The 23,021-nt window shown below is 49.5% G+C and overlaps 1 protein-coding gene across 5 annotated transcripts; it reads right to left on the bottom strand.

The window, feature by feature from the left end:
- Window positions 1-322: 322 nt before the first annotated feature.
- Window positions 323-18,710, bottom strand: L3MBTL2 (L3MBTL2, polycomb repressive complex 1 subunit). Of its 5 annotated transcripts, none has more exons than XM_027666433.1 (17): window positions 18,691-18,710; window positions 16,512-16,779; window positions 16,142-16,275; window positions 14,821-14,944; window positions 13,774-13,853; window positions 12,479-12,596; window positions 11,997-12,131; window positions 11,238-11,326; window positions 9,402-9,633; window positions 8,620-8,699; window positions 7,920-8,024; window positions 6,572-6,719; window positions 5,661-5,743; window positions 3,672-3,906; window positions 2,829-2,894; window positions 1,766-1,888; window positions 323-937 (listed from the first exon to the last, which is right to left on the bottom strand). In XM_027666433.1, exons 2-17 carry the CDS (start codon window positions 16,648-16,650, stop codon window positions 828-830), a joined length of 2,001 nt encoding a protein of 666 aa, XP_027522234.1. In that variant the 5' UTR covers window positions 16,651-16,779; window positions 18,691-18,710; the 3' UTR covers window positions 323-827. The 5 variants fall into 5 exon arrangements, with proteins under 5 accessions (XP_027522234.1, XP_027522225.1, XP_027522202.1 ...); XM_027666424.1 differs by lacking the exon at window positions 18,691-18,710 and adding an exon at window positions 18,195-18,287 and having other exon boundaries at window positions 1,758-1,888; XM_027666401.1 differs by lacking the exon at window positions 18,691-18,710 and adding an exon at window positions 18,195-18,287.
- Between the last annotated feature and the right edge of the window lie 4,311 nt (window positions 18,711-23,021).

The following is a 23,021-nucleotide window of genomic DNA, read 5'->3' as shown; positions in this document are numbered from 1 at the left end:
GAGCATGTAGTGACAGGACAAGAGAGAACAGGTTTAAATTGAAAGAGAGTAGGTTTAGATTACATATTAGGAAAAAATTCTTTACTGTGAGGGTGGTGAGGCACTGGTACAGGTTGCCCAGGGACATTGTGGATGCCCCATCCCTGGAGGTGTTCAAAGCCAGGCTGGATGGGGCTTTGAGCAACCTGCTCTAGCGGGAGGAGTCCCTGCCCACAGCACGGGGTCTGGAACCAGGTGATCTTCCAGGTCCCCTTCCAACCAAAACCATTCTATGATTCTATGAAAAAAGGTCCCTTGCTCTTTCAAGAGGCATCATCATCTCTTTCTTTTTTTTATCTCTTTCCCCCCTTCCTGTCCTGACTTTCTTCAGGGCTTACAGAGCCTAAACCAGGGAACACAGCACCAACATCCCACAAGGGCAGCCCCTTTCCTGACACACGGGGCCTGCACACATCACCTCAGTCTACAGCTTGTCACCTCCAGCCACAGCCAAGAACTCAAACTGCCCCTTTGTGTTCTGGCAGCTTCTTTGCCCGTTGTGAGCTCCTCCTTCAAAACGTGCCTTCAAAGTCAGGCATACGCAGCCCCAGCAGCCACCCTGGTCATTCTCCTCAGTGTGCCTGTGGCCTTTCTGCTGTTTCCCAGGGTTTAGTATTACAGTTCTGGGGGAAATTTTCTTGCACACCAGGAAAGCAGAGTAGTGGTGCTGCAGGGTGGTCTGCTTTAAAAAGGGAAGGCCCTTTCAGTCTTCTGCTTCCCTCTGCCAGGACCTTCCCCAGAGGACCACAAGGTGAAAGTGCTGTGGGCAGCTGGGGGATACTCCAGGATCAGTCTGTGTCCTCCTGCTTTATGCTGCTGATGGGAACAGGAAGTCCTGTGTCTCCAAACTCTGCATCTGAGGGGTCGATGGTTTCTTCTTTCACCTGCACGGCAATGACTAGCAAGAGACAGAAAGAGAGAGGCAAAAATAAGTAAATAAAATCAACCTCCAAACCAGTTCTATTCATGCCCCAGATTTCCAGCTCACTTCTTGAGGGTCCCTCACCACATGCAGCCCTGTCATGCCAGTGAAAATTGATCCATGGTCACAGCACCAATCAGGATGGGATTAAACCCCGGCAGCATTCAGCTGCTGGCTCCCAAGACCAACTTCTCCTAAGGCCTCCTAAGGGACAAAAAGCTGGTGTGGTCCATTCTCTACCCACCTGGGTTCACCCAGGGGAAATTTAACTTCAGTGAAGCAGAGGGACCTTCATGAGGCTCCATTCCCATGTGCACAAGGCACCTCACCCACCCTCCTGCCCACTAGGGTTGGTAGGTGACCCATCCACTCTTCTGGTCACTACAGCACAATGGGCTGTGTTCACATGCTGCAACAGCCCTTAGGGGGACTGGGATATGACAGTCAGCTCTGCCATATTCACCTTGTCTCTCCTCCCTAACTGACCTCACACAACCAGACTGCTTGATAAGGCACCCAGCCATCAGCTGTATCAGGATATCGAGCTGTACTGGTGCCACCAAACCTCTCTGGAAGCAAGAAGTTTTTCTTTTCCCAAGGAAAGCCAGCAAACCCTTCCTTCCACTCTCTCTGTCTCTGGAGGAGTAGGGAAGGACATTTCACACACTGCTGGCTTTCCCCGCCTGGGGGCACCCATGACTTAATGGCCAAGAGGCGGCACAGGCCTCAGGAGGGTTGGTGGCATGCAGGGTGTACACAGGAGAACTGGATGTGGCTGCTGGGTAGAGTAACTCACTCCCTTACTCTCATCAGGTGCTGGCTCTGGCAAAGCCTGGCTGGCAGCTTTTGCTTCTCGTTTTGTATTCGAGGTGGAAGGCTTCTTGACAGTCTGCTTGACACTGCGGGCTTTGGCAGGCAACTTTTTTCCTTAATAAAGAGATAACAGAGTATGGGGAAAAGTGTGTTTCCTTTCCCCTGTAAAATCAGCAACCCTGCTCCACTGAGAAACCACAGGCCAGGGACCAGCACAACTGAACAGAAAGCTACACGGTCATTAGCTGCCAACTGGTTACGCGACAGAAATAGCCTACTGGAGAAAAATTCTATTGTCATCATCTCAAAATATGCTCCTTCGTGTTCTCCTTCATTAAAGGCAAGGCACTTCAGCGTGTGCTTAAATTCCAAGGAGCAAGTCTTGTTGGAATCAGTGTGGAGTCAGCTTTGCTTACCTGTCTGGCTCTAGTCCTAGGCAATGAGCTTGTTGGCTGCAAGGCACGGACACTGTAACCGTAATGTTCTCATTTTTAACTGACCTTTTTATTTAGGTTGAATGTCTTTATATTCTTTAGACTTCCTTTCCTCTCCACCCCCCCCGGAGGAATTTCTTGTCTGTCTACATGATTTGCCACATCTACTGCAACAATGACAACAACAATGACAAGATGAAACAATAAAATGGTTCAGCCCTGTTACTGGCCTCTTCAGCCATCTTAAGGCCTTCTTTCCCTCAGCACAAAGCAGGCAGGGTTGCTCTTCAGCTACCCTGCAGCTGCAGCAAACATCTCCCTCTGACCATGGACACAGTAGGGAAAGCAGCACAACCTCACACCTGGAAGCAAGTGCCATATATACCTCAGTCAACAGAAAACAGACTGCAAAACAGATCCTTCCCAAACACAGCTCTCTGCTCTTTAGGTAACAGCGCAGGTAAGAAGGATGAAGCTGTGCTGGCAAACCCACAGCTGACTGAGGGCATCCACAGCAAGACAAGGCCTCTCTCTCCTGCTCTGATGGGACATGGACAGGGTTCCTCTAACTGGGCCCAGCCTGCGAGCGAGCGGGAGGGCACTAATCAAACATCACTCACTCTTCTTTCCATAGGGTTTCTTCTTCTTCTTGGGCACCTCCTTGGCCTTCACTGGAGTTGTGGGCTCTGTCATGGAGACGAGAGGGAAACGAAAGCCAAGTCCCATAACCAGTAGGTAACTGGGATGAAGTGACAAAAGCGAGAAACAAGATATACCCGTCCCCCCAAGCCAAAGCCCTCTTCCCAAGACAACCAGCTGAGGAGAAAGCAAGGCTCTAGCACAGATGCTGTCTGTGCTTCCAGGCAAGGGCCCAGGGCGGCAGGCTGGGGCAGCACAGGGGAGAGAGGCCCAGTACAGACTTGGTAGGGGCAGTAAAGAAACAAGATTCGTAGTTTGGGACAAGAAGGAAAACATCTGCAAAGGTGAGGCAGTGGCCTCCCTGTGACAAGGGAAGGAATAAACTCTCGAGATGATGCTCTTACCTTTTACAGACAGAGTCAGAGAGTTGATGAGAAAAGGGAGCATGGGCCAAGCTCCCCCCACTACCTGGCTAAGGGTTCATATAGATACACTTAGTAAAAGGGAGCTGTGCAGGGACAGGACCACCTGGAACTCTATCCAACTTCATCAGGAGCAATTAATTCTCTGTTGGTGTGCAGGTGGGGGAACAGAGGGAAAACAGAGCCAACCTCAAATCTCAGGCTGTTTTCTCCCCACCAGACTCCTCCCTCTGCCAGCAGCTAGAATGTGGCAGCAGAGGAAGATTTATGGTAGCCAGTGCAGATCAAGGAGGCCATATGCTCCTCCCTGCTAGGCTCAAAAAACAAAAGAGCCACTCACAGAACAGGAGGAAGTAAACCTTTGTCTCTAGTGTTGAAAACCACAGTAAAATCTTCACTCACCTGGAACAACAGGTGGTTGAAGCTGGTAGCCTGTCAGCTCACACCACCCCACAGGATAAATGTCTGGAGACTCGCAGTCCACCCACTGGTCATACTCATTGTCCCAGCCATCGAAATGGATGCTAAGGAGACGCTGGACCACACGCTTCACCGTGGCCACACAGATGAGCCGGGGCTCCATCAGGTCCACTGCCTCTACCTTCATGCCTGCCTTGAAGCCATGGTTTGGACAGTCCTGGGTGCATAAAAAGTGAAAAAAGAAAACCCAAGGCCATTTTACCCAGTTCAAACCTGTATTTGTCCACCAACACCAAAGAAAAGGCCAGCCTCCAGACTAAAGCAAGCAGACAGAGAACAAGCCCACAGATGCAAAACCAGATCCAAGGCCAGCTATGTCCTTAGTCGATCTCAGTGTAGCCTTTAGAAGCAAGATTCTGACCTGGAGGGAGCAGCAGGCAGCAATTAAGGGACACCTTATGATCAAACCCATTACCTGACATACCCCTGGGAAATCAGAGAGACTAGCACAGGCCCAGGTGCTTCAGCAGTTTTGCTGATGTAAAGCAGCCCCCATCCTCCACCCGATGTGCCAGCCACACATCCACAGGCAATAAGCCATGCAGAACCCACCAAGAGCCTGGAGCTCACAGAAACACTAGAAAATCACAAGTCACACTCAGAGGGACCAAGATATCATTCCACCCACAGAGGGAGGACACTGATGTCCCAGGCAGCAAAACAAGGCCTTTACTTGGAGTGCACATACTCCCAGGCCTTGAGCTCTCCTTAGAAGTGCTGACTGGCAGCAAATTGCAGCCCAATAGACATTGGGTATTGTCTATCCTGACTTCAGGATGGCTTTTGACACTGTCTGCATATGATCCTCATACAGAACATGACTGAAGTATACAGGCTGGGTGAGGAGACAGACAGATTGAAAGATAGACTGAAAACCGTCTGAGTGGCTGGGCCCAGAGGATGGTTATTAGCAGCACGAAGTCTGCTTGGAGGCCAGTAATTAGTGGTGTACCCCAGGCATCAATACTGGATCCAATCCTATTCAATGTCTTCATTAATTATCTAGATGACATGACAGTATGTCAAACCAAGCAAGCTTACGTTTGATAGAAAACTGGGAGACCAAATATACTAGAGGGTTGTGCTGCCATCCAGAGGCACCTTGACAAGCTGGAGAAATGGTGAAGTCCTGCACTTGTGGAGAAAGAACCCCAGGCACCAGCATATACTTGGGGCAGACTGACTGGAGAGCAGTTCAGCAGAAAAAGGCCTGGGAAAACCAGTGGACACCAAGTTTAATATGAGCCAGCAATGTGTCCTTGGGACAAAGAAGGCTAATGGTAACCTGGGCTGTATTATGAGGAATGTTCCCAGCAGATCAGCGGAGGTGATCCTTCCCCTCTGCCCAGCACTGACAAGGCCACACCTGGAATGCTGGCTCTAGCTCTGGGTTCCCCAGAACAAGAGAGACATGGACATACTGGAGTCCAGCAAAGGGCCAGGAAGATGATGAGGGAACTGGAACACTTTTTGTATGAGGAAAAGCTGAGAGTTGTGAGTATTCAGCCTGGAGAAGAGAAGGTTCAGGGGGATCTTATTAATATGTATAAATGCCTGAAGTGAGGGTGCAAAGATGGAACCAGACTCCTCTCAGTGGTGCCCAGTGCCAGGACCAGAGTCAATGGGCACAAACTGAAACACAGGAGGTTCCCTCTGAACATCAGGAGACACCTTTTACTATGAGGGCAGCTGAGCACTGGTAGAGAGGTTGTGGAGTCTCCATACATGGAGATATTCAAAAGTCATCTAGACATGGTCCTGGGCAACCTACTACAGGTAACTCTGCTATAGCAGGGGTGTTGGACAAGAAGAACCTTCCTCCTAAGTGATTCTGTGACAGCTGGAGCTCTTGTGCTCCTCCTTGCTGAATCTAAGCATCCCCACACATCTCTTCTTCCTGGCAGTACTCACTGTGTTGAAGAGCCGTGATGGAGCAGGTCTTGATTTAGTCTGTTCCAGGTAAATTTCCCAGTTGAAGGTCTTTGCATCTTGCCCTGCAGCAGGAAGAAATGCTAAGAGGTAAAAAGGCAGTCACAGGGTCGACCAGTTGGGGGAAAAGGTAGAATAGGCAGGAAGGAAGCACAGCACCTGTTTTTGCAAAGCAGTTTCATGAACCAGCACGTACAGCCTGATCTTGGACATAAACCTAGAGCACAGATTCCATGGAGTCCAGCACCCCTCCCCCGTGGGCAAATACAAAAAAAGTGCAAGCTGCAGCTCTGAACATCTGTCAGCCATAGATCCAGACCACAGAGAAAGCTGAGGAGCAGCAGCAGGTAGGAAGAAATACGTTCGAAACACACCACTAAGACCAATCTTTCTCCCACCAGCAGGAACAAAGGAAGACAGAACAACACTACACAGAAGTGCTGCAATACAGAAATTCAGAGCAGGCCTTTTTGTGTATGGCTAGGTGAGGCAGCAAAACCATTCCTAGGGTGACTGCCCCTTATGAGTTTGCAGAAACACTGGTGTCAGATTTATTCATAGAAAGAATAGAGATGACTCCTGACACTGAAGGACTGACTCATGCAGCAATGGCTCTACTTATCCCTTCCCATCCCCCTTGTACTTTATACCTTCTATTCTGTTCAGTTTGGGAATTGTACATCTCTCCTACTGAATGGCCAGGAGCTAACCAAGACTTGGCATATGGGCAGAGCTCAAGTGGCCTGGCTCTCTGACCTAGCCTTATCTCTCTGAAAAAGAAGCAGATTGGGACCTTGTGGTTTTGATTCCTCTGAACCTGACCCTCTCAGAAAAGCACTGCCCAGCAGGTTCTGCGTGCAGACTTGTACCACAGGGCAGAGTCCAAATCTCACCTTTTGGAGGGGTCAGGTCGATGTTGTTCCTCTTACAGAAGTTGACGGGGAAGATGGCGTGTGAGGAGGCGTGATAGCAGAACCAGTCGGAGCCATCAGCAGACGTGGCTCCATCAATGCCGATCATGAGATACCCATCCAGGAGGACCTGAGATGGGAGGGAAGGGCATGAGTATAGAGCTTTGCTTGCTCTAAAGCCTCTCCTCTCAAAGGATTCTCCCAAGAATCCCCACAGATCAATCACAATTGTCACCAGACAGTAAAATGCAATATTATATGCTATATATTATATTATATATAACCCTGATAGGTTAGTCAACACAAGCTAATCCCCAAAGCAGCAATTTCTGCAGGACTGGGACCAACAGTAAAAGCAACAGTATAGTGAAAGAACTATATGAAAAGCCATAAATGGTCAGGAGCTCTGTTCTCCCTCAGAAACACTTCACTGGCAGCCCAGAAACCCTCTATACCAGCCAGATCATGAATTTGTTACTGGGCAGAAGGGAAGGGCACCACCCTTGGATTTGCCACTTCCTACAGCAACAAGACTTGTCCCACCCTGTCACTCACTGGTAATTGGTGCCTACCAAATGTAACAGGCATGCCTGCCCCGTCCTCTTCCATTTCCAAGCAATGGTTGAAGGGAACATTTTACAGACAAAGAACTCTTCTACCATCCTCCAGCCAAACTCCAAGTCTCAAAGTCCTCTGCTTGGATTCTATGAGGGCAAACAGCTTTAGAAAGCAGGAAAAGCCCAAGTTGATGCTATACCTTAGGACATACAACGCACCTCACTGAGGAAACCTGGGCAAGCAATTTACTTCCCCCACACTAGCACAACAGTAGAGCTTACTACCACCTCATCAAGAGAGACTGAAGGAAACACGTCCATCCATCCTCAGCTTCCTAAACCAGTGAATGCTGCTCATACAGAAACTCATCATTCCTCACACAGAGGTCACCTCACAACTCTCGTCTTCTCCTTTCCACAGAGGTCTCTCGTTACGCACTCTCAGAATCAGAGAACGAATCTTCCTTACTGCACGCCCAAGGGTGGAAAACAGGTGGCTGCCAGTCACACACATTGGACAGCTGGCTTGCAGACAAAGCATGCTCATCTTCATGCTGTCCACATGTGGACAACTGCTGGTCTTAATCAGTTTCTCAGACCTCTGAGGTAACACCCCAGTTCCCTCCACACACCAGCTGTCTACCTCTCTCAACAGCTCTCTCCTCTCCCTCATGTAAAATCCTGTCCAGTCTTATTCATTTGAAAAGACCTGAGAAGCTGGACCACTTCAGGTAAACACAGCAGACCCCCTGCTTAACACGCACTGAACTTACCTTGCAAACAGTGGCCACACAGATGTTGCCCAGATTCAGGGGGTCAATAGCTTCCAGTTTCATGCCTTCCTCAAACCATCCACCTTCAGAATAGACAGCTCGTACCTAAGGAAGACTCTGGTGTACCATGTGCTGCCAGGCATGGGACAATCCCATCCTGACACCAAGCACAGCAAGTGCAAATAGAATTAGAACCTCTTCACTTGGCTCAACTCAGGTTGGGAAGGGAAAGAAGAAATATTACAAGAAATACAAAGCAACACAAACCAACACTGTGTGTCAGCAACCTCCTGCCAAGGCTCTGGTCAGTCAGAGAGCCAGGCCCAGCACTCAACTGCTGCTCCACTGCAACGCAAGCCCCCTCCTCATCTCAGGCCCTACCAGCATGATCCAGCTCTTTGTCGAAACTGGTCTCTCTCACGCACTCATCTTCCCTCTCCAACTCAAAACTTCAAGCAACTACTTGCCCTTCAGTTGAGTCCCTCAATCTGTTGGTGTCTTTTAGTTCTTCCAACTTTCTATTTTGGCCTGCCGCTGCCCAACCACAGCCTTGATACTCCAAACACCTTACTGCCCTTAGCTGTAAGTGACAAATGACCCACCCTCAACAACCCACAGGGCAGCATGTACACCGAAGGAAGGAAGTGCTATCACCCTTTCCTTTGCTGTAAACCCACAGGGAAAGGCAGACTTGTCCTACCTTCTTAAACAGATAGGGGACGGCATCACAGTAAATCTTCCGGAAGGTAGGATGGTTTGCCATATCATTGCGCTTTTCTTCTGTGAGAAATGGAAGAAACAAAGGTAAAAAACCTGTGGCAACTGCAGGAAGAAAACCTACGGCTTATTAATTTCCTGGAGAGAGCTTAGTTGCTATTAACGCCCTCGACAGGAGACCATGTAATAGAAAGAACAATTCAGTTCCTCTACACCTTTTCATAAAACAGGTTGTGATGCAGGACTTGCTCAAAAGCAGATGGCTCAGCTTTCTGAGCACTACTGATAACATATGCAGCTGTAATCACCAGGGAGAGGTAGCAAGGAAGAGACACAACCAAAAAGGATCAGCAGAGCCTAAGCCTTACTTTTTTCTGCCAGTCTAAGCTGATCAACAATTCCTCTTGGCAAAGTCCAGAAAAACACAACCTGATGGCATCCAGTGCTACAGAAGCCAGCATGAATTCCCTCAAAAAGACTAAAGAAACATCTGTGATGTTGCAAAGTCTGCATTCTCATACTGAGGGGATAGACTACCTGCTTCAGGTGAGAAACCCTACAATCCCCTGTCTTGACCTGTAGTAGCAGATCACAGGGCTTTTATCTATCCAGGGGAAAAGCAGCAGACCCAAAACTAAGCAGACGTTTATCTGTCAGGTCCTGAGGCAACTGTCTGACTCCCAGAATGCCCAGCCTGGTGTCAACAGCAGGGTCTGGACAGTTCACAGCAGATCACAAGATGCTTTGCAGTGGCCCAATCCTTACCTGTCTTCTTTATGTCGTGGTCCACTCTCCGTGACCAGCCCACGGGATGGATGAGGGGACTCCACATGTGGCACCAGAAGTCATCGTCGCTGTCACCGTCCTCATAGAGGAGTCTCAGTCTGCCCCCAATCACTGTGTCCACCACTGCCATGCGTGTCTGGGACACATGGTTCTTATCCACCACCTCGACTCGCATGCCCTGCCGGAACGGGTACTTCATGCTCTCTGCCATCTGGCAACAACCGACAGAGGAGGTGAGGTCAATCACACTTGGTGTTTTCCTTCTCCAAACACTTCAGAGAACAGCTTTCCCCACAGACATGCTGGCCAAACCCCGGCACTGCCCAAAGCTGACTGGGAAGGGATGCATGGGAGAGGGCTGATTAGGGGGACAGGGAGCTGCCAGTCCCAGACATGACAGCATGGCTGGGCACATATTCCCTAAGTCTCCCTTGTCATGTGGCCTCATAAGAGCTACCCCTGCCCCAGCCCAGCAGCTACGCCCAGCCAGCACCTTGTGTGAACGTTCCTAGTGTGAACTGCTGTTCAACAGGAACTGCGTGAGGAATTGTGTACCTTTTTCAGTCATGAAAGAGACCACAAGGGTTTCAGAGCTGGAAGCAGCTAGAGGTGTAGCTTCCCAAAGGGCAACAGAATTTTCAGTTCACTTTAAGAGAGGTCAGGTTCTTATTTTTCCCTTTTTACTCTGATCAGAGGTTGAGCTATATGATGATCTACCTGCCAACTCCACATCCAAAGCCAGAGTTACTCTGCAGATTGACCTAAAGGCACAGGCGTAGGGAAAGAGTCACTGGCTGCCTTCTAACTGATTTTTTTGAGACCTTCAGTTTGCTGATACAGCCTAGTCCAAAGTTGTTTAGAAACATCTGACATTTTGGAACTGTGATCCCGAATGCTGTGCAGCAACTGGGAACCACAAAACAGACTCAGACACCCAAACCAGCCTACACCTGAATCCAGAACTTTTAAGCTAAGGACTTCCCCTTCCACCTCCTGTTCATTAAGTGGGAGTGGAGATGTCAAGGGGAGAAAGATACTGTCCGTGTTTGTTTCCCTCTACCACTTCCACTCCAGCTACAAGCTGTGGCCCAGGAACAAGCAGCTACAAACACCCTCTTAACTTTCTGAGAAGCAACATGGGAAACACCAACTACATCAAGGTCTCCAGCTCAGTGTCATCACTTGCCCTGCACGCAGAAAAACCCATCACCTGCCTTCCTGCCTGCTGTCTCTGGGACCATCTTCCTTATCTGTCATTTCCAAAGTTGTCAGTCACAAAAGAGCCTCTTCTCTCTTACAAGGTTTGATCTCAGTGCAGGCTACATGAAAACAACCATAAGAGCTAAAAAAGCTGCTAAGGCTACAACATTTTGAAGGAGCCTGTGCCTCTCTCACTCCCTCCAGGCTTCTGTATTTACCAACACTGAAGGCAAAGGCTTTTGACCCTCAGAGCTATTCTCTGGTGCTGAAACAGGGTGGGGAAAGGCCAGGTTGCACCTGCACCAGCCTCTCCTTTCAGCAAAATGCCAAACCTCACTCCCAGTATTTCCCAGCAGACTATGTGACAACAGCTTTTAAAGCCCACCTATGACCCAAAGGAAGAACTGTTGTGCTGACAGGGCACGAAGGCTGTGCCATTACCCACAGCATCATGACAGATACCTTAGGAGCGTGGGGAACCACTCACTGCCCCTGCCCTGCCCAAGTGTCAAGGCACACAGAAGTTGCACAGATCAGAACAGAAGAGACGTGTTGAGCACACATTTCTTGGCTTCAGCTTCATTTCCCCACGCAAAATGAGTCTCCCATGTTTACCTTCATGTGAAAATCCACTGGGATGGTCCTAGCTCCCACCAGTTTTTTCATGAGGTAACTTCTCCAGTCAGTGTACTTGGCATGGATAGCTACATACACACAGGGAAAAAGCACATTTTTATGACTGAAATAATTACAGCACCACCCTACACTTTTCCATCTCTCCAAGAACCTATTTGCATTAAAAGGCCTTATTCACATTCAGATTCTGTACTCTCATTCTGCCAGCTTGCCCCCACAACAGGCTGCAAGGGATCACCGTTACAGAATGGACTGGGCCAGACATTCAACACCACTGATCTAGATGAGGAAGTGGTAGAAGAACAAAAACATGTGAGCCATACAAAGCAAATCTCAGCTTGCCTGAATTCTGCTAAACTGGCACCCCTCTCTAAACTGCTAGCTGAGCAAGGACTGGAGCCACTGTGCTTCTCAGAGACACTGTCCAGGATGTAAGACCAAAACGTTCCCCCAAGGTTAAGTCCAGCCACATGTGGAGTAGAAGGAGGAACAGCCATCTGCATTAGTCTCCACAGTCTGACATCAGCTCTGCATCCAGCACCCCCAGGGTCGACCACAGGGAGGTGCAGAGGGAGCAGTCCAAGCAATCTCCAGCTTCCCACAGAACACAAATGTTCTCAAAGCACAAATGCAGCTGTGGTGCTACATACAGCGGGAGCACCTGTCCTCCTGTGCTAGGTGTACACCAAGGCTCCTCCATGCCCAGGAACATCCTGATCCCTCTTGCCCCATACTCACTTTGTGGTGGTACCAGGATTTTGCTGTTGATGGCACACCAGCCAATAGGGTGAATATCCACTGTGCCCAAATTGCACCAGAAGTCATGGCCAGCATCATTCTCAAAGCCCTCATATCGCAGAAGGGCCCTGTATCCTGCCAGGACAGAGCAGACAACCAGACAAAGGCATTAGAGGCCAAGAATTTGGCACCACAGGCTTAGTACCTACAGTATGGCCTTCAGAGCTCTGCAGAGATTATCAGAGCTTCTCCAGACATTCTGGAGGCAGAACTATTCCTGCAAATTGCCCAGCAACCAAAAGAGGAACCCCATGCTGGTTTCCTCTCACTCCTGCACCCTGGTATTTCCTGTCCCAAAATCTCTCAGCAGTTGCGTATCTCCAAAGAGGTGCTGTTTTGCTTGACCAGCTACACTCAGCTCTCTAAAGCTTCCCTCAGAGGTTAGCCATCCCCAGCTGTCAGGAATTACATCAGAGACGTACCTACGATCTGGATGACAGACGCAATCCAGTACACACGGCTGGGGAGCACAGCATCATTGTTCAGCACTTCCACTTTCATACCTTTCACCACATCATCCCACTGATCGAAGAGCGGCACCTGAAAGATTGAGGCAACCACATTGGGAGAGAGATGTGGACAATGAGAGCAGGGCTCAGGCCCTCCTTCTAGCTTTCAGAGACATGTCTTAGGCAGCTACACTTTCACCCTAGGTACAGGCTTACATCTACCAACACCTTGAAATGCAATTGAATTGTCCCAAACATCTCACAGGTATGTTCACTGAGGATCCCAAAAGGCAGAACATCATCTAGCAATACTTAACTATTTCACTGCCAGCTGTCCTATTATCCCAAAGAAGCTGCTGCCATTTCTCTATGGCATATATATATTAGTATATATATATATATATATATGGCACATACATCTTGGAGTTTGTAGCCAGGTGGGTACCAGTCTCTTCTCTGAGGCGACTAGCAGTAGGACAAGAGGGCACAGCCTGAAGCTGCACCAGGGGAGGTTTAGGTTAGACATTAGAAAGAAGTTCTTTACAGAGAGTGATTGGATATTGTAATGGGTTGCCCAGGGAGGTGGTGGAGTCACCACTCCCAGAGGTGTTTAAGAAAAGACTGGATGTGGCACTGAGTGCCATGGTCTAGTAGACAAGGTGCTGTTGGGTCAAAGGACTCATGTCTCCAAAGTCACTGGACTCGATGATCTCAGAAGACTTTTCCAACCCACTTGATTCTGTGATATAAATACCTAACAATCAATAAAACTGCTGTGCCTGCCTGACCTATCCTCAAAAAAAAAAGAAAACATCAGTATTATCACAGACCACAACTCAAAAGGAACATAATAAGTGAGTGTTACTAGAATCAGACATGCTGGAGGGGCAGCTATGGCCAGGCTCACATAAGCTGTATTCCTGCCTGCACATCACCATGGGCTCTGCTGACCCATACAGACTGGAAAGGTAACTGGGAGCTTCCCACTATTGCCCCCAGTCAAAATTAATTCTATCCCCAGTCAGCACTGGGCCATCGCTACCAGCACTGTTTCTATCAGTTTCCTGTTTCCTCCCCCAAAACCCCTGGTCCCTTTGTGAGACTCTCATTCTTAGCTGTGAGAAGCCTAAGCTTCTTTCCTTCCATCACCTGGGGCTCAACAGCCACCCACTGGATCTCTCCTCACCACCTGTCCCAGGAGCATAGGGGAGGTCCATGCACACAACATGCCCCACATGCATTGTGATGCACAGCAAAGTAGAACTCACATGTTTGAAGCAACTGACAGGAGCTGCCTTGTAGCCATGCTCCTGAAGGTACTTTCCCCAGTCAAAGCCCAGGACGAGTGCTACAAGCAGACAAGAGAACAGAAAATAAGAAGAGATCACAGAAAAGGCACAGAGTGCTCAGTTACTTCTGGAATACAGCTTGCAGCCTCCAGGCAGTAGGACACTCTGCCCCAGCACTCTGCATTCCAGTGCATTTTCCCTGGTGGGAAACTAGATTCTATGACTGCAAGGTGACCAGCCCCTGAAAGAGGTAAAATATATTATTAATCAATCTTTACTGTCACTTGCTTTTGGGGAAGGGGGAGCAGGAGGGGCAATAAAAGAGTCCAAGTCCAGCCCAGGGCTCAAGCACTCCAGGGACAGTGCATCCTTTCAGTGCTAAACCACTTTGCAGCTTTGCCTCTCAGCAGCAACACTGCAGGGTCATATCAGCAGCACTTGCTTCCCCAGAGGGTGCTGGGAAAATCAGAGTAAAGCACTGAGATATTAATCCTACAGTCACTCCTGATCCAAGGCTACAGCTCTGCTCCATCAATCCCTGCTTCTGCCATGCCCTGGGGCTCACCTTTTCCCTCACACAGTAACCTGCTGCTCCTTCAGCTGCAGTGACTGTTTATTGCTCAAGTTGATCAGTGAGTGACTCAGGAGAAATGTAACTCCCACAGGCAGTGGGGCAGCAAATGGCTGAGAGCAGTGGGACACCTTTAAGTCACCTTTGCCAGTAGAAGTCAGCACCTCATGGGACTGGGACTACAGAGCTTACACTTCAGGTCAAGTCATATGAGGAGTGAGGATGAGGCTACAGTAATGGATGGGCAGGAACCCACCAGGGCTCCATTAGCACTGGTAGGAAGAGGAAAAGAGGCGTGCCCTGTGTCCTGGCAGTCTGTGGCAGAGCAAGCCACACCGTACAAGGCAACACACCAGAGGGGAGGAGGAGGAGGACTGCAGAGCTTACGGCCCTCACGGTGTCCCTATTTCTCTGGTCCCAGCAGCTGCACCTCCTCACACCTCACCTACACTCACCATCCTGACCTGTCAGTGTCCCATCTGCCAGCTGTCCTGTGCCCTGCGAATGGAGGAAGGCCCCAATCTTGGCCGACCAGGATGCCTTGTGCAGAACTTTAGCTTTCTTCGTTGGTGGTTTCCCCTACAAAAGAAGGAAAATTAGGAACATTAGTTACACAGGAGAGGAAGTCATCCCTTGGAAGCAAATGGCCAGCTGGGCATGCATCTCTTCCCTGGGCCAATTTTCAAGTTACTACAATATTTACTAACGTTCACAGGAACAAGAAGAAACAGCATGTAAAAGACCAATGTGTCCTTCCTCAGCTTTTAGGGAGCCCCACCGTTCAGCTGGCACGTGTTCTCTGGGGACTTCAGGCAGGAAGAACAAGGGTATGTCAGTCCAATCTTTAATCAGAGAGCAACCACCCATCCCTGCACACAGGCACATCCTGTTCCATCCCCAGGAATGATCAGACAATCATAGAATGGTTCCAGCTGGAAGGGGACCCTGAAGATCATCTAGTTCCACTCCCTCTTCCATGGGCAGGGACACCTTCAACTAGACCAGGGTGCTCAGGGCCCCATCCAATCTGGCTGTGAACAACCCCAGGGATGGGGCATCTACAGTGTCCCTGGGAACCTGTTCCGGTGCCTCATCACCCTCACAATAAAGAATTTTTTTCCTAATATGTAATCTAAACCTACTCTCTTTCAATTTGAACCCATTCCCTCTTGTCCTGTCACTGCATGCTCTTGTAAACACTCTTGCCCCATCTTTCCTGTAAGTTCCTTTCAGGTAGTGGAAGGCCGCAATTAGGTCACCTCTTTTCCAGGCTGAACAATCCCAACTCTCTCCCAATTTTTCTCACAGGAGAGGTGCTCCATCCCTCTGATCAACTTGGTGGCCCTCCTCTGGACTTGTCAACTCTGTTCCACTCCCTTGTCCCCAAGGGCAGTCTCCCAGGAGATCCCACTGACAACCTTCCTGAAGAGCTGGAAGTCTGCCTCCTCAAAGTTAAGGAGCCTGACTTTACTCCTTACCTGACCTATATTCCTCAAGACTGCAAACTCCACCAATGCATGATCCCTGCAATCCAGGCTGCTTCCGATCTTGACATCCCCAATTTGCTCACTTATGTTAATGACCATCAAATCTAGTATTGTGTTCCCTCTGGTAGGGCTGTCTATCACCTGGCTTAAGAAGTTATCCTCCATGCATTCCAGGAGTCTCCTGGGTTGCCTACAGCTTGCTGTGCTACTTTTCCAGCAGATGTTGAGTTGGTTGAAGTCCCCCAGCAGGACAAGAGCCTGCGAGCAGGATGGAAGGGTTTTAACTCACCTGCAGTCTGGCCAGGATGCTGGCCTTCTTGGAATTTGAGGAGTAGCTTCTGGAGCAGGAGACGCTGCAGAAACGTTTGGTTTTGGAGAAGAAAGCTTCCCTGGTGCCCACAATCCCACACATCTCACACACAGCTGAGAGAAGGAAGGTACAAAAATATAAGAATTTGGCAGGGTCGGTGCACTACAAGGACAGAGCTGAGACAGGGTAACCCTCATTACACACAGCAGCTCCCCCATATAGCCCAGAAAATGCAGTCTGAATCCAAAGTTGCTCCCAAAGCATCCCCAAGGTGCAGTCATGCACCCTTCAGTGTCCCCAGTCCTTGCTCCTTCCATCCTGCACATGTTTTAGGTAGAAGAAGCAGTACCTGGCTCAGAGCCACTGTCTTCCATGAGCCGGCCCGTGGAGGGTTGGTGCACAGGAGAGGTCGAAAGCTCTCCAGCTTCCCGGTCTGCCACCTCATCATCACTAGACTCCTCCAGACAGGAGCTGCTGTCACTGCCCATGCTGCTGTTGTAGCACGTGAGGCTGTCATAACCCCCAAAGATGTCCAGTTCATCATCCTCCTCATCGTCATTGCCCTCCTCCTCCACCCGCTCCAAAGACGAACTTTTGTGGCGGAAGGCAGACACCAACTGCAAAAAGAGCCAGTCAGAAATTACATTTGACACCCCGCCACACAATAAACCTGCCTTTGCTGCCGAGGGAGGGGGGCCTTCTGGACCAGGGAGAGGCCTCAGGGAGAGCAATGAGTCCATGTAACAACCCCAAAAGGCAGGAGTCTGAATCCCTAGTAGGAGAGCTATTACCCCCAAAACGGGTCCATATACTGGTATTCCACAGGCTGCATTCTGCTTGCCAAGAGGAAAGCGGCACAGAGCTGCAGCTAGATCGAAAACAGCTTGAGGAACACGGAAAAAGTACAGGGAACTACACTGCCATGCTGATGAAGGACAGATCAGACTGTGTCCTTCCAGAAAACATTTCTCCCAACACAGCAGTGCAGGCACCATCAACGATAAAATCCTACAGACTTCCAGAACCAAGCACAAAGCTGCTCTGGCCACAGCAGCTCACAAGACCAGCACAGCCTGGAAACCAGCAGGGTAAACTCGGCTCTGGAGACAGTTCATGTCCTTTGGAAACTGCACAGTCCACAGCAGGCCTTGGTTCAGAAACGGCATCACCAGGATGGCAGAACATCTGTTGTAAGTTTTTGCCTACAACTAGATGCTTCCACAGCTAAATATCTTCACTAGCTCTTCGTACTTACTATTACAGTAGCAGAGCTGTGAGGCAGAGACTGAAGAAAGAGCACAGAAAACCCGTGACTGTGTCTCAGAACAGGAGAATCTGGAACCAGGCTCCAAATAAGCAAAAAGCAGCTGGGAAAAGGTGTTAGCAACTGAGGGAGGAGCAGCAAGAAGTCAGCACCGGCACAGGGAGTGATGGAACAGAAAGGCAGACTCCCACAGCTACATGAGGCACCAGGATAGAGTTGTTCATCCAAGCGAGCAACAAGAAGAGATCAACAGCAAGCCCACCACCTTCAAGTGCTAAATTCTCTCTGATCCCTGGCTCCGGGTTATCATTAGAGACACACGGACGGGAAGACCAGACCACTCACTGCTGGCTCCCCACATCCTCCCTGGCTTTCACACAAAACAGATCCAAGGTTCCCCGGCTGTTCCGCGAACAGAACTGCTCTCCTGAGGATCCACGCCCTCAGGTAGCATTCCCGACGTCTGAAAGGCACGAGCTCCTCAAAAACCCCCATTTATATCGTCTTACGGTCCCTGTGTGGGCGTGCACCTTCCACCAGCTCGTAGGACAAGAGCATCTTTGTATCGTTACTCTTCCACCACACGCGAATCAATCTTCCGGACACTTTACGAGCCCTCAGGGCTTCCAAGCAAGGGCAGCACTACCCGGAGCCTCCTCAGGGAGGCCAGGGGGACGCAGGGGCCCGTCCCGCCGGAGTTAGACCGACCCACCGCCGCCACCAGCACCAGCCGAGGCCGAGCTGAGCCCGTCCCGTCCCGCCGCTCACCTCGCCCCGGTCCCGCTCCATGGCTCCCGATACGCGTTAATCCGCCTCATGCGCGCCGAGCGGGTCCCCCCCCGGCGGCGCGTCTGATTGGCGGTAGCCGCGGAAAGGACAGCAAATCACCAGAGAGCTTATTCCCGCCGCGCTGCCCGCGGGGCACGACGGGAGCTGTAGTTCCTCTCCCGCGGCCACGGCCCCCCCCAGGCTGGGTAACAAAGAGTCCTCACTTCCTCTACCACTCTTTTTAGCAACCTCCATCTCCAGTATTTGGGGAAATCTGGAATATTAGGATCTGTTGCCGCGAATTCAGGGATAGGCCATTCCCTATTGTTCTATGGACTCATTGTTTTAAGAAACAAACCAGAGACTTTATTTAAGCAGTTGACACGAAATTTTAACTATTATATTATTTGACTGACATTCTTGGCAAGAATTCATCTCTCTCACTCTGCTTTCTTGTTTTCCCTCAAATAGTCCTCAACTGTTCTTGTATATTTACCTTCTGTCAGCAGCTGGTGGGGCTGTTTTTGTGTTATCTTCTGCCTCCCCGGCTCTGGTGCTTCCCATAAGTCTGGGTCGGTGCTCTCGGCCCCAGAATCATGGCATGGTTTGAGTTGAAAGGGACCTTAAAAGACACCTAGTTCCGACCCCCCTGCTGTGGGCAGGGACATCTTCCACTAGATCAGGTTGCTCAGAGCCCTGTCTCCAGCCCCGCCTTGAGCACTTCCAGGGGTGGAGAGTCCACAGCTTCTCTGGGCAACCTGTGCCAGTGCCTCACCAACCTCACAGCAAAGAATTTCTTCCTGATATCTAATCTAAACCTGCCCTCTTTCAGTTTAAAACCATTGCCCCTTGTCCTGTCACTATCTGCCCATATAAAAAGTCCCTATCCCCACTTTTTATAAGCCCTTTTCAGGTACTGGAAGGCTGAAGTGAGATCTCCCTGACACCTTCACTTCCCCAGGCTGATCAACCCCAGCTCTCTCAGCCTTTCAAGAAGCTCATGTAACAACATTATAAATGATAAAACACCCCAACAACACCCCAAACTTCAGCCCCACAGACAGATGTGATGACCAATCACCATCAGTGTGGGGGTCTGAACACAGTGTTCCTGAAAGTGAAAACAGATGAAATAGGAAAATATGAAATATGAAAAATGAAACCATGAAAAATGAAAATACGAAAGCATAGCCAAGAAGCAAGTGTCTCAGTGTAAGTCTCTGGCATTGATTCTCTTTTACTCAAAAGGTAAGTCCCCTGGAGTTAGTTCTATTTCCTTTTCATTTTGTTATCACTGTTATTGTGCTGACATTGTAAATAGAATAAAGAAAAAATACAGGCTATACTGAACATTCCTATTCTGTACAGACTTTGTAGTGAGTAGCTGAGCAAATAACATGTGAAGCACATGTTCCTCTCTCGTGCCTACTGTACAGCCTTAGCTGCAGGTGAAGGTAAAGCAGCACGGCAAATGTTCATTCCCAAAGCTTACCTTACAGATACACATGGATTGCTCTTCCAGACAATCCAAAGGCTCTAACACAAGGCTACAGCCCGTCAATCTGAGTGCAAAGGAGCATCATTGTCAGTGTGAAACATGTTGAGCATCCGGGGCAGTGACTGGGGTCACAGCCTGGTTACAGAGGGACAGTGGCAGGGAGCTGGCAAACCCAGCATGCAACTTGACCAGTAAATTTCCATAGAGTCACACGTCCTCCAGGTTCAGGTTTTCCAAACCGTCCTCCAGCACTGTTACACAGAAAATGGCTTTTAAAGTATTTAAATAATGGAGTTAACAATGAAATCAATTATAAAGGCTGTTATTCCTTTACAAATACTGCTAGACACTGCACTGCATGGGCAGACCAGAAAGCTGTTTCCAGAAAAGACACAGATACAAAATTAAAAGTTTATTAAGTCTTCCTACTGCAATAATCTTTCATGGAATACATTATGAGGTATAGCTGCTGTGCACCCCCTGCTCCTTTCCCAGAGCAGAACAGGCAGCACTGCTCCCTCAGGTCACAGACAGGCTAGTTCAAGGCTTCTTGAAGGCTTGGGAAAAAAATGAGTTCTGTGTTGACACAGAACAGATTTAAAGGCAGTCCCCATCTTTGGGCTGTTCATTTGTCATTACAGTTCTAAATAAGCCTTTTCAATAAATAACAGTATTTAAATAAATTCATTTTAATGTGAATCGAATTCAGTTAGATTCAGGAATACTTATTCTCTTAAATAATAAAAACTCTGTTATGTAACATGAATCATAATATCTTTGCAAAGAGAGTTCCTTTCTTTGGAGAGAGAAGAGCACCAACAATCTCAAGAAACTAAATCCCAAAACTTCGATTAGACTTCACTTTTCCTATCTCCTTCCCCATTATCGCTCTGGGCTCAGTCCCTGTTTTGATGCCATCTGCAACAAAATTTTAGAAAGATCAGTATGAAAAGGCTGCTGTCAGGTGAAACCACAGAAGGAGTCCAAGATGCAATGGGAGGGAAAGACTCCTCCCTTTTCCGGGCAGCAGAAGCTCTGCACTTTCAGCCAGAGGAGTGGGGTTGGCAAAGAGCTTTCTTCTGACAATGCCACTGTCACTGCCTACCAATTCCTGCCATTGCCCTGGGGACTGCTGGGGCATGGAGAGAAGCAAAACACCCACTAACAGATCTTGTGGTGTGCATCCCACACAGCTCTGTGCTCCCAAGATACACCAGAGCCTGTCACCACCCAGCTCACCTGGGCAAAACAACAACCTGAGCCATGCCAACTTCCCCAGGAGCTAGGAAGGGCTTCAAAGATGGCTGTGGGAGATGGTGCCAACAGTAATTTCTCCACCCTCCCTAAATCCACCACACTCCCTCCAGCAGGCAGAGTAGACTGGAGCCCTGGCTGTTTGCTCATAGGCTATCCACAGCACCAGTCCCAGAACAGGCTTCCCTTCCAAACACCCAGTGCGCAGGATCCCTGCTGGGGAGTTGTAAACAACCCTGTTCTACAGGAATGCAAGCGAGGCACCTCCTTACAACATTTCTAAACAAAATGCCAGATCGCAGTCGGGCAGGCAAATGCCAACGCACACACCACGCCCGCAAGGCTGACGGAGCAGCTTGGCGCCTTTCCAGCCACGATGCAAGCACAGAGGCTGCTGCAGCGCCTGTGGATGGAGCCTGTTGTGCTCTCTCACTTTTATGGGCTGGGCTAGGCTCTACCTCAGGCCGGGATCTATGGCACGTGATCTGCTTTGACAAGCTGAGGTAGAAAATGACTCCTTGTGCAAGCTGACAGAGTGGTGGTGTACGAAGGCAGCTGAAAGGCATTATAAAACCAAACATTCCCCAGCCAGGGCACTCCATGGCTGCTCTTCAAAGAAAAGCTCATTTTTCGGGTAGGAAGCCTTGTCACACACTTAGGCAGAACTGGTCATTAGGAGGAGACTCTTCTGACTGCTGCTGTCTTTCAATACAGGACCTGCTCCAGACTGTGCAGAGAGGCTGGGCGGGCATCCTTGAGTTTGGCTGGAACTGGGAGCAGCGTGATCAAGGACATGGTGTGTGTAAAAAGACCATCTTGGAAACAGGAGGTGGAGTTTCTTGCAGAGAAACTGCGTATCAATCATTGGAGAAGGCTCTGGAAAACGAAACAGAAGCTGGAATGGCTGTCACTGCCACATCATGTAACTCAGCCTTGTGGTGCTGCCACTGCTTGTAAGAGGCCACAAGCTCTGCGTTGCATGAGCTTTGCCTGGACTTGTCTCAGCCTTCCAGGAGCTTTGTTGTAGATTGTTTCACTCTTACAACAGTTGTCTGATGACCAGGTGACTGTTACCGGCACTGTCTTGGGTTTTGTGCAATTATCTGGAGTGACACTTGCCGTGTATGTGTTACTGTAAATGATAGACGGCAGGTGCTAGGGAGAAGCCTGTGTAACTGTTGGGCCCGGAGCACAGCTCCTGGAGAGCAGGAACTGACACAGGAGGTTGCACAGTGGGTGTGCACAGAGGAGCCAGGGGGTGGTGGTGTGACACAGGGCATGGGCTCCCACAGACTCCAGAACAGCTTCCCTTGTAATGTCAGAGCCTCTACCCAGGCTGAGCTCTTGTGTGGGAGGATATGGCTTTGCAAGTCTCATGCTGCAGGGAGTGTTGGAGGCTTCTTGCTTTGGCCAAGGCTGAGGCAGAACAGGATCTTCTTGGAGACCTTGCAGTTTTAAGAGCCTGAATGTCCCATGTGTACTGAAGGCAGAGTCTATGCGCACTGGATTTGGAATCAACGATGAAGGCTGGAAGCTCGTGACTTGTGGCATCAGGAGGATGTTTCCTGTTCCACCTGCACACATACAGGACAAGAACAGCATCACTTCACTACCCCTGAGCAGATGTGAGGCTGAGAGCTTGGAGTTTCCAGTGAAAAAACTGAACAAACAGCAAGGAGTTTTCCAGAGAAACATCTGACCTGCCTTAGCCACGCAGCAGCACCAGTGGAAGCGCTGGGTGCTGGTAGTGAGAGACTCCCTGCTGCAGGGGATGAAGGCCATCATCTGCCAACCTGACAAAGCAGATGTGTTGCTTGCTGGGTTCTCCCATCTGGGATGGTATGGATACAATGGCTGTGAGTTTGGGAGCTGCGTGGGGGAAGTACCTGAGGGGGAAGAGATGCAGCCTGCAGATCAACAACCAGTTGTACAGCAGGTGTCACAGATTTATGAAGGGGAAATCAAGCTTAAGCAACCTGACAGCCTTATGGGATGGCTTGGTGAATGAGAGGATAGCAGCAAATGTTTTTTATCTTGAACTTACTTAAGGCTTTTGACACTATCTCTGACTACTG

The sequence above is a fragment of the Corapipo altera genome, unplaced genomic scaffold (assembly GCF_003945725.1).
Source record: "Corapipo altera isolate COAL_440 unplaced genomic scaffold, ASM394572v1 1, whole genome shotgun sequence".
Classification (NCBI taxonomy): Eukaryota; Metazoa; Chordata; class Aves; order Passeriformes; family Pipridae; genus Corapipo; species Corapipo altera.
This window is presented reverse-complemented; position numbering and strand designations above follow the sequence as displayed.